The following is a 14,326-nucleotide window of genomic DNA, read 5'->3' on the forward strand; positions in this document are numbered from 1 at the left end:
TGAGAATTTGCGTACTTACAGTTCTCGCTCTTAGACAATTGACCGACTTTGATGTGATCCAGATTACTGCCAAGCATTTCGGCAACAATTTCCTCGACATATTCACGTATCCTGTTGCGTTCCTCGCCAGTCATGTTGGTCATACTATTCGCTCCCGCTTGACTGACGCTCTCAAACTCTGTAAATACGGTAAACATTTAGTAGAATTCCAGGGTATCTTTAGTATGTCAACACTTACGCATTGAGCTGTCTGTGATGGGTATGTAGACTTCGCTGCGTGCCCGCAGGGGATAGACGAACTTTTGCTGATTGAAGCACATTTGCTCGGCAACCCACGAGGAGGTGTGGGCCAGCGATTGCTTCGAGCTGTGGCACAGCTCGCACTCCCATTGGGCATCCTTTGGCCGCCAGTCGGCGCACTTGATGCCACGGCACACGAATTTGCCACATGTGCAACACGTGACATAGCTGCCAAAATGGTTCTTTAAATTAGTTCAGTGACGCGGACAAAAACACAAGATAACACCTACTTTTTGGCACTGCTTGTATCGAGGTCCGCACCGCAGACATTGCAGCTTTGCAGCTCCTCGCCATTCTCCTTCTTCTCCTTCTTTTTATCGACTATTTTGCTGTAAGAAAGAGAATTTCGAATTTAATTTAAGCAAACAAGAAAGCATTATTAGTTGTGACGTTTTATGGGGAATAACGAAAACAAGAACTTATGCAAATTTTGCAAGAATTGACACAATTCCAGTCGATTGCTTTTGTCTACTTTCATTTTTAATATATTCTGATTTTGATTCTGTTGCTGTATGTGATGATTATTGGCTTCGACTTCTGACGCAGAACATTTTGCAGTTAGTTAAGCCTTAGCTTTGATAACCGTTAATGTTAAATTCATAATTAAAAGGTGAAACATAGAGTTGAAGGTTGTCGTTTTTTGCGAATGCTTCTTATTTTATTCTGATTAATTTATAATTTTTGTGTTTTGAAATATTTATAATTAGTCGAGCGAAAAACAAAAGATATTAATTGGTTTCCATGTTTCCAAAACAAGTTTAGCAATCTACTTATTAGTTTTACGTATCGATTTTCACATAAACACACTTTTCCTCTGGCTCTTGTTGCGTAAGTGAAAATGTGAAAATGCGGAAGACAAAACCAGTTAAGCAGCTCGCTTGGCAACTGAAGAGTTAAAAAAGTAAAGTAAAGAAAAAGGGGATGATTGGCAGTAATTTGTTTGTTTGTTTGTAACATACAATTCCACTTTTATTCAATGAATTAAACATGTTGCTCTTATAGGAAAAACACAATTATGTATCACACTTATAGAACCCTATAACTAATTTTTATTGATTAACGATAAATTGTGTAATGTGCGCACACACACACACACATGATTATGTCAGTCATTTACAATTTATGCAAATTTCTTTCCATTCGAAAAACAAATACAAGTACTCACAAATATATACACATACATGTACTTTTATATCTACTTATATAAAACTTTTGAGTTGACGGTTGACAACGTGCTTAAAATATCAACATTTCATTTCATTTCATTTTTGGTTGCAATGAATTGCCAGAAAATTTCGCAAGACATAAAATTCGTTGTCTTTAATCAAAAGATTATTTCCATTCTGCTTTTTACGTATTTTTGCGCGTATTTCAAATTTAGATCTATTGGTGAAAACTCAGTCAAAAACTTATACAAATAATATCTATCTATCTATCAAGTAATTATTGTTGTTGCTGTTGCTGCCGCTGCGCAATGCGAAGTTGTTGTTGTTGCTGATGAAATCTTCTGCGTCTGCGCGCCCAATGCTCATAGTTGTTCTCGAGATTCTCATAGTAAATATCCTCCTCGTACTCGCTGCCATCGTCTCCATCCTCGTGGTTCGGCGGCCGTCCAAAGATGTGAGGATTCGTGGTCATCTTTAGAAGCACCACTTCCATGGTGCAGGCCATGAAAAGAAAGGCAAACACCGCAAAGCTGATGGGTGTGCACAAAAATTTCTCCACTTGGCACACCAACACCGATGCGAACACCATGCTGAGTAATCTTTTGTCTGTCTTCTTTTGTTCAAGAGTGTTTTGTATGTTTAACTGTGTTTATGTGTTTGTGTTATTTTGGCACTTGTTGATGTCTTGTTGTGTGTTTATAGTTTTAATGTTTTTATGCTGTTTACTGTTTGATTGTGAACACAGTGTTTGCTGTTGCTTTTGTTTTGCATCGCAATTTCAGTTTTCAGCTTTGTTTTTGGTATTGGAATTTAAATTGGATTTCAATGCGCGCGTTTACCATGCGAACCGACAACTTTCTCGCACCAGCTTTGGCTTTGTTATGAGCGCTGTTTACGCCAAGCATCAAGCGCCAAGCGCCCCGCGACCAACAGCTGAGCGATGCCCAGCGACGGAGACAGCGACGCTAGCAGCGACTGCGACTGCGACAGCGACTGCGAATTGCTCATACGACGCGTGTTCGCAGCTCATGCCGGTTTTTGCATGAGAGAGAGAGCGAGTCTCACTCTGAGAGCGTGTCTGTCAAACAAACAATTTGCCAGACAAGCTGCTAGACAGGCAGACAGAACTCGTTGATGACGTAAGAGTTGCTGTTGAGACTCGCTCGCTCCCTCAACTGACAACAACTTTCAGCTGGTTAATTGTAAAAAATGAAGAAGAAGTGGCCAAGCTCACTGGAGTCTCAGCTGGACACGCTGAGCTGAGCTGAGCAGCTGATGCAGCTACTACTTTTGCTGCTGATGTTGATTAATTAATTAGCTAGAATCTTGTTTAATGATTCCTCGCCGACTTCATTATTCATTGCGAATTGAAATTGCTCAGAAGGAAAAAAAAAAACAAAAATAGATAACGCAAATAACGAATATAGACAAAAATTCCGCAAACGGGTTTTGCCAAAAATAAATTTAATGCATAATTCTTTAGAATTAAGCGATTGGAATTATAATTAATTTGTCTAATGATGCGATACTCAAATTCCCTTTTCTGGTAGCTATTGATTAATAAATGGCGCCTCAAATTACACGCAATATGCGATGCAAAAACGAGTTTTAGCGACCAACAAAAACAATAAACAAGCAATCCTATTCATGAGAGATTTTTATCAAAAAGCCGCTAAATGCTACGTTAATTGTTTGTTTCATGTACTCGTACTTGAATTGTTCGCCAGCCATTGCCAGTGTCATTGCCTTGTTTTGCTAATCTCAGACGATGTATAATTGCTCAATTGTGACTTTGCTCGTTTGATTCGTGTACGTGTAATTCACGATTTACAGCTAGCACTTAGAGTGTCGCATTCACAGCATTCATTTGTTAATGCTAACTGCAAATACGGCAAAAAATATAGTTACAACAAATTTGCAAGCGTTTGCAATTCACAAGATAGTTTTTCTGACCTTCAATTAAACGCAGCCTAAAACTAGGCAACACAAAATTTCAATGGCGCCTGTTGGGTATGCAACAAATTTCGGTAGATTTCGTAGTGGAGAGAAATACTTAGATAACTTGAATTACTTTGTTGATAAAACGTAGCGATAAATATGTCAACGAAATGTTTATTTTAATTGATTGATATATTCATTTATTACGCATTTGACTGCTGCATATAAATCTTATTTTCACTTTAACCAACAGCTATGTAAATCATTTTAAAAGTCTAGCAAATACCCTACTCCTCATTAAATCAACTTACACTTTAACGTATCTAGTTTACTTTTTTCACCATGGCTAATAGCGTTAACTTGTCATAAAAATCTAGCTTAAAATGTTGCCAGCATAATTGCATTTGTGTCTCCTTTGGCACATCATCGTCCACAGTCTTTATTATCCCCATTTTGATTTGAGGTTAATCTGTGTGAAATTTGTTAGTCGTTGCAGTCGACTGCAAACTCGCTTTTTAATATAACCACTTTCATAAGTCACACAGCAAATTCTCAGACACACATACACACACACATACAGTTACACTTTTTTGTGGCACTTTTAAGTGCGTCGTGACTTGAATCGTAATTCAACCTGTTTGATACGCGCATCAAGAATTTGATGTACATCATTTGGTAAAGCAGGTTAAGAATCAGATAAATATGAAATTTGTTTAAATTTTAATTGAAGAGAGCATTTAATGTAGAACAAGCTAATTAAATGAGCTTCACCGCTTTCAAAGCTGTTTTCAAATAGGTCACACTTCTCATTAGTTTCTCTCAGTGTACAAGTGCATAATGAGTGCGAGTATTTACATGCGTTGACAGGCGTCAATTGTAATTATTAAGCCATAAGTTAACTTTCCATTTATGCACATCGCGTCTCTCACTCTCCCCACAAATCGTGTCATATCTGTGTCAGTCACAGCTCCAATTGAGTTGAAAGCGTTGCTTGTTAGTTCGCGTTAAGCGTCTCAGCTGATTGTTGATTGAACAATTGGAATATATATTAACATAGGTGTGTATGTGTGCTGCCATTACAATAATATAATAAACAATAAACAATCTAATAATTAAGTTTGCTGTTTACCACTCGTTTCTTCCCTCTTTTGTTTTGTTTTTTGCATAAAAGGAAAGCCGCACAATTGGGTTCTAAGTTGGCCAATTGTTATGGCCACTTTGTGCTGTTATTTCTTTAGCTTGGCTTAAACACAAATTGACCGTTAGCTCCAGACTTGTGGTTCTTAACGATTTCCGCTTTGGCCACTTGCCAAATTCGTACAACAACATCAGAGTTGACATAATTGTTATGAAATATTCGTGTCGATAGACAATTGGTAAACAAATCAAATTGCTTGTTGGCCAATTGCAGCCACGCGAATTGGCGAATCAATGTTTGTATTACACAAGCTTCAATACTGCAGAGAGTGGCTGAGGAAATATCAAATTGGGAGCCAGTTACCAAGTTACCTGCTGCCAGCTGCCAAATAAGACAAATGCAACTCACACATAACAACAGCATCAGCAACAACGACGACAATAACAACCTCAATAGAGGCAACAACAAACAACAACAACAAAAAAATACAATATATAAGCATTAAAATGCGGCATCAATTATGTCAAATCGCATTTTATGTGCAATTTTTTAAATACTCTCGAGATAGTTTTGCACTTTTTTCCCACACGCAAACGTAATCAAGCCGAGCGAAACGCGCCACACGTAACTGCAAATGATAACGCGTTAAAGTATCCGACTGACACGATACCCTGTACAGCACAGCATCTAAATTTTGTTGTACACTCAAACAGAAGTTATGCTAGCAGAAAAATTCTGATACTGAGCAAAGATATCTTAATTCAAGTAGACTTTTTTAGTCTTACAAATCGTGATTTTAAATTATTTCTTGACTTGATGTCAAATTATATTTAAGAATTCATTCTCATACTATTTTATATATATATATGTTATATCTTTCTATATAATGCTGTATACAATATGTTATATTTATTAGTAAGTGAAATTCGTAGCAATGTTTATTTATTCTATTATCACTTCTGTTGCTATTCTTGATACAATCTGTATTGTGTACTTAACAAACAGAATACTACAACAGTATTTACTTTCTTTTTTTCAAGGTGAAGCTTAGAAGGTGACCAATCAAGCGTACTTTTGACAACATTGAAAGTCAACATTTAAATTATTTCGATTTGAATTAATGCCAATTAAAATTTCTAGTATTCTAGATATTTTTGGTAATCTAAATACTAAACAATGTGTATTCTTTTCTTCAAGGTAAAGCTAAGAAGTAAACAAGTCTTAATTCAACAATACTTTTGTCATCATTGTATGTCAACATTTGAATAATTTCAATCTCGGGATGGGTTTAATTTTTATAAAAAGTGTTATTTGTTTATTGTTATGCATTTCAATAAATTTGGGATACTACATTTAGTATCAATTTATTATGGTTATTTCTATTCTATTATTTATATTTTTGAGGCACTTTAATTCGAGCTGAGAACCGTTTAAATACTACAAAGCAAATTGTAATGCAAGCATACTTTTGTTCTTTTTGGAATTAGTAACTCAAATAATTAATTCAATTCGAGTTCTGAAATGTTTAAATTGTAGTACTTAAAAGTACAAGTATTCCTCAAAGCCAGAGCTAGAAACCTAAAGAGCTCGCGTTGTTTTCTAATGTTTTTTTATAAATTCATATGTATTTTATATTTGTCTATAAAAGAAATTAAATATTTGATATTTTTTAGAAAGAAAGACATTGAAAAAATGTTTGTTTTAGATTTTTTCGATCTTAAAAAGAACAATCTTGAAATAAGATTTTTTGGTTTGAAACATCTAAGATTAAAAACATCTTATTTGAAGATTAAAATCTTGATTCAAGATTATTTTATTCTAGATTGAAAAGAAGTTTGCAAATCTTGATTAATGAACTTTTCGATTAAAAAAGAATTTAGTTCTTGTTTCTTAAAATGGAATGTATGTTGCATCTCAATCTGAATTCTGTTCCCAGCATTTGAAATACCACGAAATTTGCATACTTTTCTTGCAGTTCATACCCCACCCTTCCTCTGACCCTTACTCTAGGGTATCGTGAAAATCGAATTGAATCTGTAAAGCTGCTCACTCTCGCAGCAAATGCCGAAGTGGTGCCATCACCCGACACACGACACCAAGTTTGACTTCAACTTCAGTTTCAGCTTCAGCTTCAGCTCTGTGAAGTTATCTAACTATGCGATTCGCTGCACGTGCGTCTAGCTTTGGGCTTTAATCGTGCGTCTCACGTAGCAAGTTCAGTTGGTTGGTGGCCCAGCATATCGCAACGCTGGCAAAGAAACGTTTGCCACAACTCACCTGAGCAGACGCTGGGCGCCACACTGCAGCAGATAGGCGCCTCCAATGAGACCCAGCACACTGGACAGGCCCAGGAACAGGTTGTGGTTGCTCTGATACATTGGTAACTCCAAGAGGCGGATGTATGGTCGCATGCAACGTTTCCAGCACTGTGAATGTGATGGTGTCATTGTCGTTTATGGTTTACGGTTTATGGTTTATTTCAGCATTGAAGCACACAACTATATTTATGCGACAGCTCCCAACCAACTAACAAATTAGGCCCACTAAAGAGCCACTAAAGACAAACCCGAATATTTTGTGGGATTATCAGTTGAATGCCAGCGTAGTTATCACGCAGCCATTGACTTTGCTTGAGGCTTATCTAACAAACACTAGAGTTGAGTAATAAATTTAAAACATTGAATACTCTATAGTACTTAAGGTATTTCAGTTTCATTATAGAATCGAAAAGGGAAAGTGATGGAGAGCTTTTTTTTACAGCTAGAGAAAAGCTGCTTAAAGCTACTGCTAATTGTATGACTGATGTTTTCATCATCTAAGCAGCTTTCGGCTTGACTAATCAATTATAACATTAAGCCCAAAGCTTGAACTACTAATTGCATTTGCTATGATTAATCGTTGATTTTAGTGTCACTCTCGACGGCAATTTTAAGCACAGGTTTTGTCGTAAAAAAACTATTATCTCTAAACAAGTATCTCAACGTGTGTTCACAGTAATTGAATTTAATTTTTGGACTAACCAAAAACTCGTGTTTATAGCTGCTGCTTATCAAGCGAACCAAAGAAAAACACACACACGCAAACACACATAATTATATTGTTTATGTTCTTGAGAGTTTAATAAAAACTGTTTCGGTTGTTCAACATTATCAATCACGAATGCATTTGTTTCTCCTCCTCAACTGCTTTGTTTGTCGATTCCAGATTAAGTGTTCCAGATTATTACTGAATACTGAATTTCCTGTGTTTATCACACTCTTGAGTAAAGTCTGGCTAGCTGACTAGTTGAGTTATCTAACATTTGGCATCGTACTGGCAGGTTATGTGCTTCAATGCAGTAAAATAAAGAGCTCATCATTAAAGCAGATGACAATTCACTTGGCACTACGAGTATATAAAGTTATTTGCTTTTGTATTATTTTTCGTTCCGTTCAACTTCAACTTCACTGGGCAAACTTTGCATAAATAATTGCCAAAGTCGAGAATTTCTGTTGGCAATTAAATATTTTTACACCGATTATCAATCACTTTGTTTTCATGCTGGAATTTTTTACTTAATTTTATTTTCAACGGCCAACGGCCGAAACACACAAACGCTAATTGCCAGTTGATTGGCCAGGCACACTCCAACACTTTGCCAATGCCACATCGACATCGACATCGTCGTCCACTTGGATATGCGATATCATATAGTTGATTAAGATCACGCGACTTTGCTGTCCATTTTTTTTCATGCTTTTGTCTTCTATCATCGCCAATGGGCCACACACAAAACACTCACTCACATACACTCACACACTCACAGTGTTTTCCCAGTTTTTCCCTGGACACGATCTCAGAGATCTCCCAACGAATGGAGCTCAACTTTGCGACTGCGACTTCGACTGCGAATGCGTTATTAACGTTTTTTCCTTTATTATTTTTTCATTTTGCAGTTTCGCGCGATTTGTTTAACTGTTTTTACTCTGCTTCTTCTAGTTATTGTTACTCCGCTTATTGTTGTTGTCGTCGTCGTTGTCGTTGTATATAGCTGGGTATTATATAGTCTTGTGTTTTGTTTGTTTTAGCAACAACAACAACAACAATAAAAAGTCAGCTATTCGCCTTGCGGCTTTTGATTTGATAACAACGCGCCTCGAGTACAATGATAAATAAATAATCATAAAAAAATAAAGCAAAAAAAATGTATATAATACGAAGAAAAAAAAAAACAACGCAACGAAATTTCACAGATAAGTGTTAAGATTTTTATTTAGAGGTTATATCACAATCGCCTTATAATTATTCCAATTTTGTTCAAGAGCAATATATATATTTTCTGTTTGGTGGAAAATTATAACTTATAGGCGGGTTTATTTATTTGGCTATTGATCAAATTTCAGGTATATTTTTTTTTGGGAGGGGAATTTGTTGTTTTTGTGTGCGTTGTGGCGAGTATCCAAAGTGGAACTGGAACTACTTAGTCATACTCATTTGTTAGTCAGTCCAAAAGTCGCCATAGAAATGTGACAAAAATAAATCGCGTTTGTCGCTCAGATAACGCGACCCAAAGACCCGAAGACAGAGAGAAGAGGGGGAAAAGGGGGACGAAGGAAGAATAAAGGGCAGCTCAATGACTTTGGCTTGTTACGCGCTTGTGGCAGGTTGCATTATGCAAATGTGTGGCTGCCACACAAAGTGCCACCTGAACTTGGACAACTAAATCTGAAAATCGATGGCACTTTGAAATGGGTTTTGCTTCAGGCGGTGCTTGAAAGGGAATTCGTTTTGCATGAGGCCAATTAATTGGCATTAATCAAATTAATTATGAATGGAACTGATAAGATATCTGCCCTAAATTAAGCCAAATAATCAGTGAGATAGTGTTGAAGGTAAAGTACTTATTCGAATAGTGCGAAGTGTATTGCAAGTGGATAGTTTGTTTATTTTGATAAGCTTTTGAAAGTGCTGAAGAACTGGACATCAGTCTAAACTATATTTAGAAATCAGACTAAAGAATTTAATAACAATAATCAGCAATAAAAAAAGAGATTAACAATCGAATGTATAACAAAAGAAATAACTAAGCTATGATATTCTGATTATCATAAATTGATTATATTTACAATATCAAAAAGATGCTTTGAAGTTGGGTTAAAAATTCCAAAGCGAAACTTAAACTAGATCTTATGAATATATCTATAAATATTTACAACTTCTTTGGCACTCACAAAATGACAACATAGATTTCTGTGGGAAAGGAATCTGGAAAGAAAGTACCTTATGCTTTAGTTCGTAGTTCTTTTTTTACGAATTCTATGTGCTTAGTTAACCAAGAAAACAAGCACAAAGTTCGGAAACTCCGAGATGTTTGGATGTTGCGACTTTAACGATGTGTTCACGTTAGAGTGCCTGACTTGGCAATAAAAGCGATTGGGCTGAAGATGAGTAATGAGTTGAGGTTGTTCTTTAGTTTTTTTTTTTTATTTTTGCCTTTTTTATGCCTCACTCAAGCGCGTGTGTGGCAAACGCTTGATAGTGGGAAAGATAGAGACTCGGTCTCACATTCGTTTGTATTCCCAGAATAAAATACTCTTAAGATGCGCATCGCATTATTTTATTGTCGACTGCACCTGTGATTTTTGTCATTTTCGGGCAATTTCCTCTTTGCATTGGGGTCGACAATTTACATAAATAATTGAAAAAAACTGCAGGCGAATGCAACAATAACAATGACAATACTCGTAATAATGCAGTTCTTGCACTTTGTCTTGCGGTAATAAAAAAAGACGCATTCATAGCGCTCCCAAACAAAATGCTAATCAAATAGACAACAAAACGAAAAAACGGCAGCTGCAAGTGCGTTGCTGTTGTTGTTGTCGTCGATCTTAAGAGATCCGACAAAGATGTTTGCCAAGCCCATCAACAACATCCGTCAGCGTCAGATGCTTCAAGCTCATGAATATTTTTCATATTCCCTGCCCTGAGCGTAACATCATAAATTTGTAATTATACGAGCATCGCGCACATTCGATCAACTATTTGGTAAACTTGAAAAATATGCGTTAAAAATATTTGTCTATAATGGCGTTGCCGAAAGAGAAAACTTTTTTCTTTCTTTGGATATGGGCTTGGCTAGGAAAACTAGCAAAAAGCGTAAAAAGAAAGCGAAAATTTGGAAATAAAAACTTGACGCAATCAATTTATAGGCGCATTAAAAATATTGGAATATTTGACACTTCAGAAATATAAATAAGGTTTCATTGCGGAAAATGCCACACGATTTAACTATAAAACTTAAATTTACAACTTTGAAGTAATTGCTTTTATCCATCGGAATATACTAACAAAGGTGTTGTAAGACAGATATAGTGTATCATATGGAAAACTGTAAAATTTAGAGAACAAACATTTTTAAAGATTCTTTCGCTAAAACAGTTTCATTACAAAAACGGCTTAGCAGCAAATTAGAAGGCAGAAGAAGGTACCCTCGATCCCATAAAAAATATAAATATGGGTAATTCTCTGAGGGATGTCGCGTGCGACCAGCTTTTCAGTTACAAAAAAAAACATATTCTGAAACAATTTTAAAAATAAGTAAAGGTTATTTTTATAGCTCTAGATTAGTACTTTAATTAGAGCTAAGAATGGTTTTGGAATTTTTATTCTGTTTTGTTTTCAGTTCTGATAATTGCAAAAATTAACAAATTCGTACGCAAAACCAAAAAATGAACGAATTTATATATTTTATCGTAAAACAGAATAAGTTACTAAAATCAATCTCAGCTCTAAAAATAGTGCTAATCCAAAGCTTTAAGAAAAACCTTCACTTAATTTTAAAATTGTTTTAGTTTATGTTCTTTTTTGTCACTGTAAAACTGTTCGCACGCGACATTTACCAGAGAATTACCCATATATCAAGCAAGGAGCTTCTTAACTTCCAATTAATTTACAAATTCATATTATCCTATACATATATATATTCTTCTCTATTCGTATGAACACCAACATATTTTTTAGAGACTACAAGCAATAGAGTTACTATGACAGCAATTATTATGTCAATATACCAAATATAATATATTTCAGTATTTTCAGTATATGAATCTGATATATTTAAATAATAATACTCCACTGTTGTATCAAATTTACATGTTGGTATATATTAATACTTTTTCGGTATGTAAATCTGGTATATTTAAATAATAATATCGCACTGCAAGCGATAGAGCTACTATGGTAGCAAATGTTATATCAATATACCAAATATTCATTTAGATATATTTTAGTATTTTTAGTATATGAATTTTATATATTTAAATAATAATACTGCACTGTTCCACCAAATGTACCTTTTGGTATATTTTAATACTTTTTCGGTATATGAATCTGGTATATTTAAATTATAATATCGCACTGCAAGAGCGATACAGAAAATATTATATGAATATATCAAATATTCATTTAGGTATATTTCAGTATTTTTTCGGAACATGAATCTGGTATATTTAAATAATACCGCACTGTTTCGCTTTTCTTGAGAAGGTGTATAAGGTATCTCACAGTCGAGCACACTCGATGTATCAAAACGTGCAGTTTCTATATTAAACATTTATGCAAATTTTTTGTGTACAATTTATAAAATACACTTTAGCAGTTGCTATCACTATAAGTGTGAATCATAAAACAGAATTAACTTCACTTATACAGCAAAATCAATAGAGAACTCTGTTAATAAATAAACCAAGGTGAATCTCAGCATGAATTTCTTTCACTCTATCATCAGTAGTTGCACAATAATGATGACTAATTATTGGAATATTTGTTAAAAAACGTTGTCTTCAGATTAGATAGCAGTAAATGTAGAGATTGCAACTCACCTTAATCTATCGCGCAGCAGCTGATACGTAGTGTGATCCCGCTGCAGCACCTGAAGAATGCGCTGACATTGCTGCAACCGCTGACGCAGCTTGAGGCTTTGTGCCTCCATCTCCGTGTCGAGGACTGCGATGCCACTGTCCACGCTACTGTTGAGCTGATGGACAGGACTGTTCTCCGTGCTGCTGTCGCTGTTGTTGATGTTGTTGCTACTGCTGTTTGTTGTGGTTGCTGCTACTTCCGCTGCAAGCGATGTTGCAACTGCTGTTGCCGCTGATGTTGCGTCGACTGTCATCGTTGCTGTCGTTGCTGGCTGTTGCTGTTTGCTGTGGTTGTGATTGCTGTTACTGGCTTTAGGTATTTGGCGAATTTCGCGCTTTCGTTCGCTTGTTCGTTTGAGGCACGCTAGTTTGACGTTGACCCCCTCTTGACACACAAACGTAACGTTCACTTTTAATCACAACATTTTTGCCAACGCGCTAAGCCATTTCCGCACACACACACACACACACACACGCGAAGAGGGATTTACGCACACACACTGATACCGATCTTATGCAAGTGGATGTTGCATATAAAAGTCGAGTGCGACCTGCCTGGGAACCAGCCGGAGGCGCCTCAGCTTCACGCTTCCAAGTTCACTACTCAATGGAATTCTCGCTCACACACACAATTTTCAGTTCACTTCACTTCAGTTTGCTTAGCTATTTTTATTTCTCTTACTTTTTCTTCATTCAGTTGTCGCTCGACGCGCATTTTTGTTAATTACTCGACCGTTATTGCCATTGTTTTGCCTTGTCTTGCCATGGCTTTCGGCTGAGGAGGCGCTGCTGTGCTTCTTTTTTTTTTATTTTGCGTGTGTTCGTATTTTCGTTTTGCTTATCAGCCACTGCGATATACAAATTTAAACGAGTGGCGAAGGAGGAGGCGCAGCGACAGCGTTTACTTTACTCGTGTTTATATGAAATTTTTGTTTCGTGCTGCAAGCGAAAAAAAAATATATATATATACATTTTGAGGTTTACTTTATGGCCACAATAAACAAGTCGCGTTTATTGTTCTTAAAGATAACGATATGCCCAAAAACTGCGAGAGAGAATGAGGAGAAGCCAGCAGCCGGTTCCTCACACACGGAAACTGTTGCGACTCTCGAGTCGAGTTGCGTTGGTCTCCCAAATACTGTTGCTGCTGCTGCACCCAAGAGCAATGTGGCAATAGCAATAGCAACAGCAAGAGCAGACGCGGCATGTCTCAGAAGCTCAAGTTGTAGACTATTTTGAGAGTGATATGCGAGCACATTTTGCCGCTACGCCTAAATATGTAAATTGCTGAGACCTAGAAAGGCACGTAGTACCGCATTTGGTAATTTCGTTTAATGCACTGCCATCGATTTGCATGCGGGTTGTCGTAGGGGGGTCAGTGGGACAGCAACAGCAGAAGCAGGTGTACTACGAATATGTATGACAACGACAACGACAACATCAACTGACAACAAGCCCTCAGCGTCGCATTTGCGAGAAAGCTGCTCGGCTGCTCAGCTAATCTCCTCAAGCGCTGCTCATCAAGCCAAGACACACACACACACGCAGAACACTTTAGTCGCATGTGGCAAGACATTCTCAGCCCCAGGGCAGAGAACAGTCAACATCAAGTTGGCATTTACAAAGATTTGCAAATCAAAATCCGCCGAAAGAAGTGAAATTCTAAAGCAACGCATACGAGGGCAGCTTAACAAATTAGTTGTAATTGGGTAAAGCAAAACAATTAAATATGCAATTGAGGTTATCACGCTTTCAAACTTAACTGTTATTGGAATTTTAAGAACCACTTTTGTTTTGTGTATTTGACGAAAAAACACGAAATTGTGCTGCATAAATTTTGTGTTAAATTTAGAATGTTTTTCAAGTGAATTGTCATTAAAACACAA

At 36.5% G+C, this 14,326-nt stretch overlaps 2 protein-coding genes across 2 annotated transcripts in view; both read right to left on the reverse strand.

The window, feature by feature from the left end:
* The window catches only part of LOC117570364 (titin homolog), a 37,721-nt gene that overhangs the window by 20,707 nt on the left and 2,688 nt on the right, over positions 1-14,326 (reverse strand). The window contains exons 2-5 of the mRNA XM_052005094.1: positions 12,402-13,379; positions 531-629; positions 239-468; positions 20-178 (exon numbers count right to left, since the gene is read on the reverse strand). Coding sequence (XP_051861054.1) covers positions 20-178; positions 239-468; positions 531-629; positions 12,402-12,694 — 781 coding nt within the window. The 5' untranslated portion in view covers positions 12,695-13,379. The remainder of the gene's footprint in view (positions 1-19; positions 179-238; positions 469-530; positions 630-12,401; positions 13,380-14,326) is intronic.
* LOC117570379 (uncharacterized) lies at positions 1,246-2,345 on the reverse strand. The gene has a single exon (XM_034251974.2). The coding sequence runs from the start codon at positions 2,053-2,055 to the stop codon at positions 1,744-1,746; it is 312 nt and encodes a 103-aa protein (XP_034107865.1). The 5' UTR covers positions 2,056-2,345; the 3' UTR covers positions 1,246-1,743.

The sequence above is a fragment of the Drosophila albomicans genome, chromosome 3, assembly GCF_009650485.2.
Source record: "Drosophila albomicans strain 15112-1751.03 chromosome 3, ASM965048v2, whole genome shotgun sequence".
Classification (NCBI taxonomy): domain Eukaryota; kingdom Metazoa; phylum Arthropoda; class Insecta; order Diptera; family Drosophilidae; genus Drosophila; species Drosophila albomicans.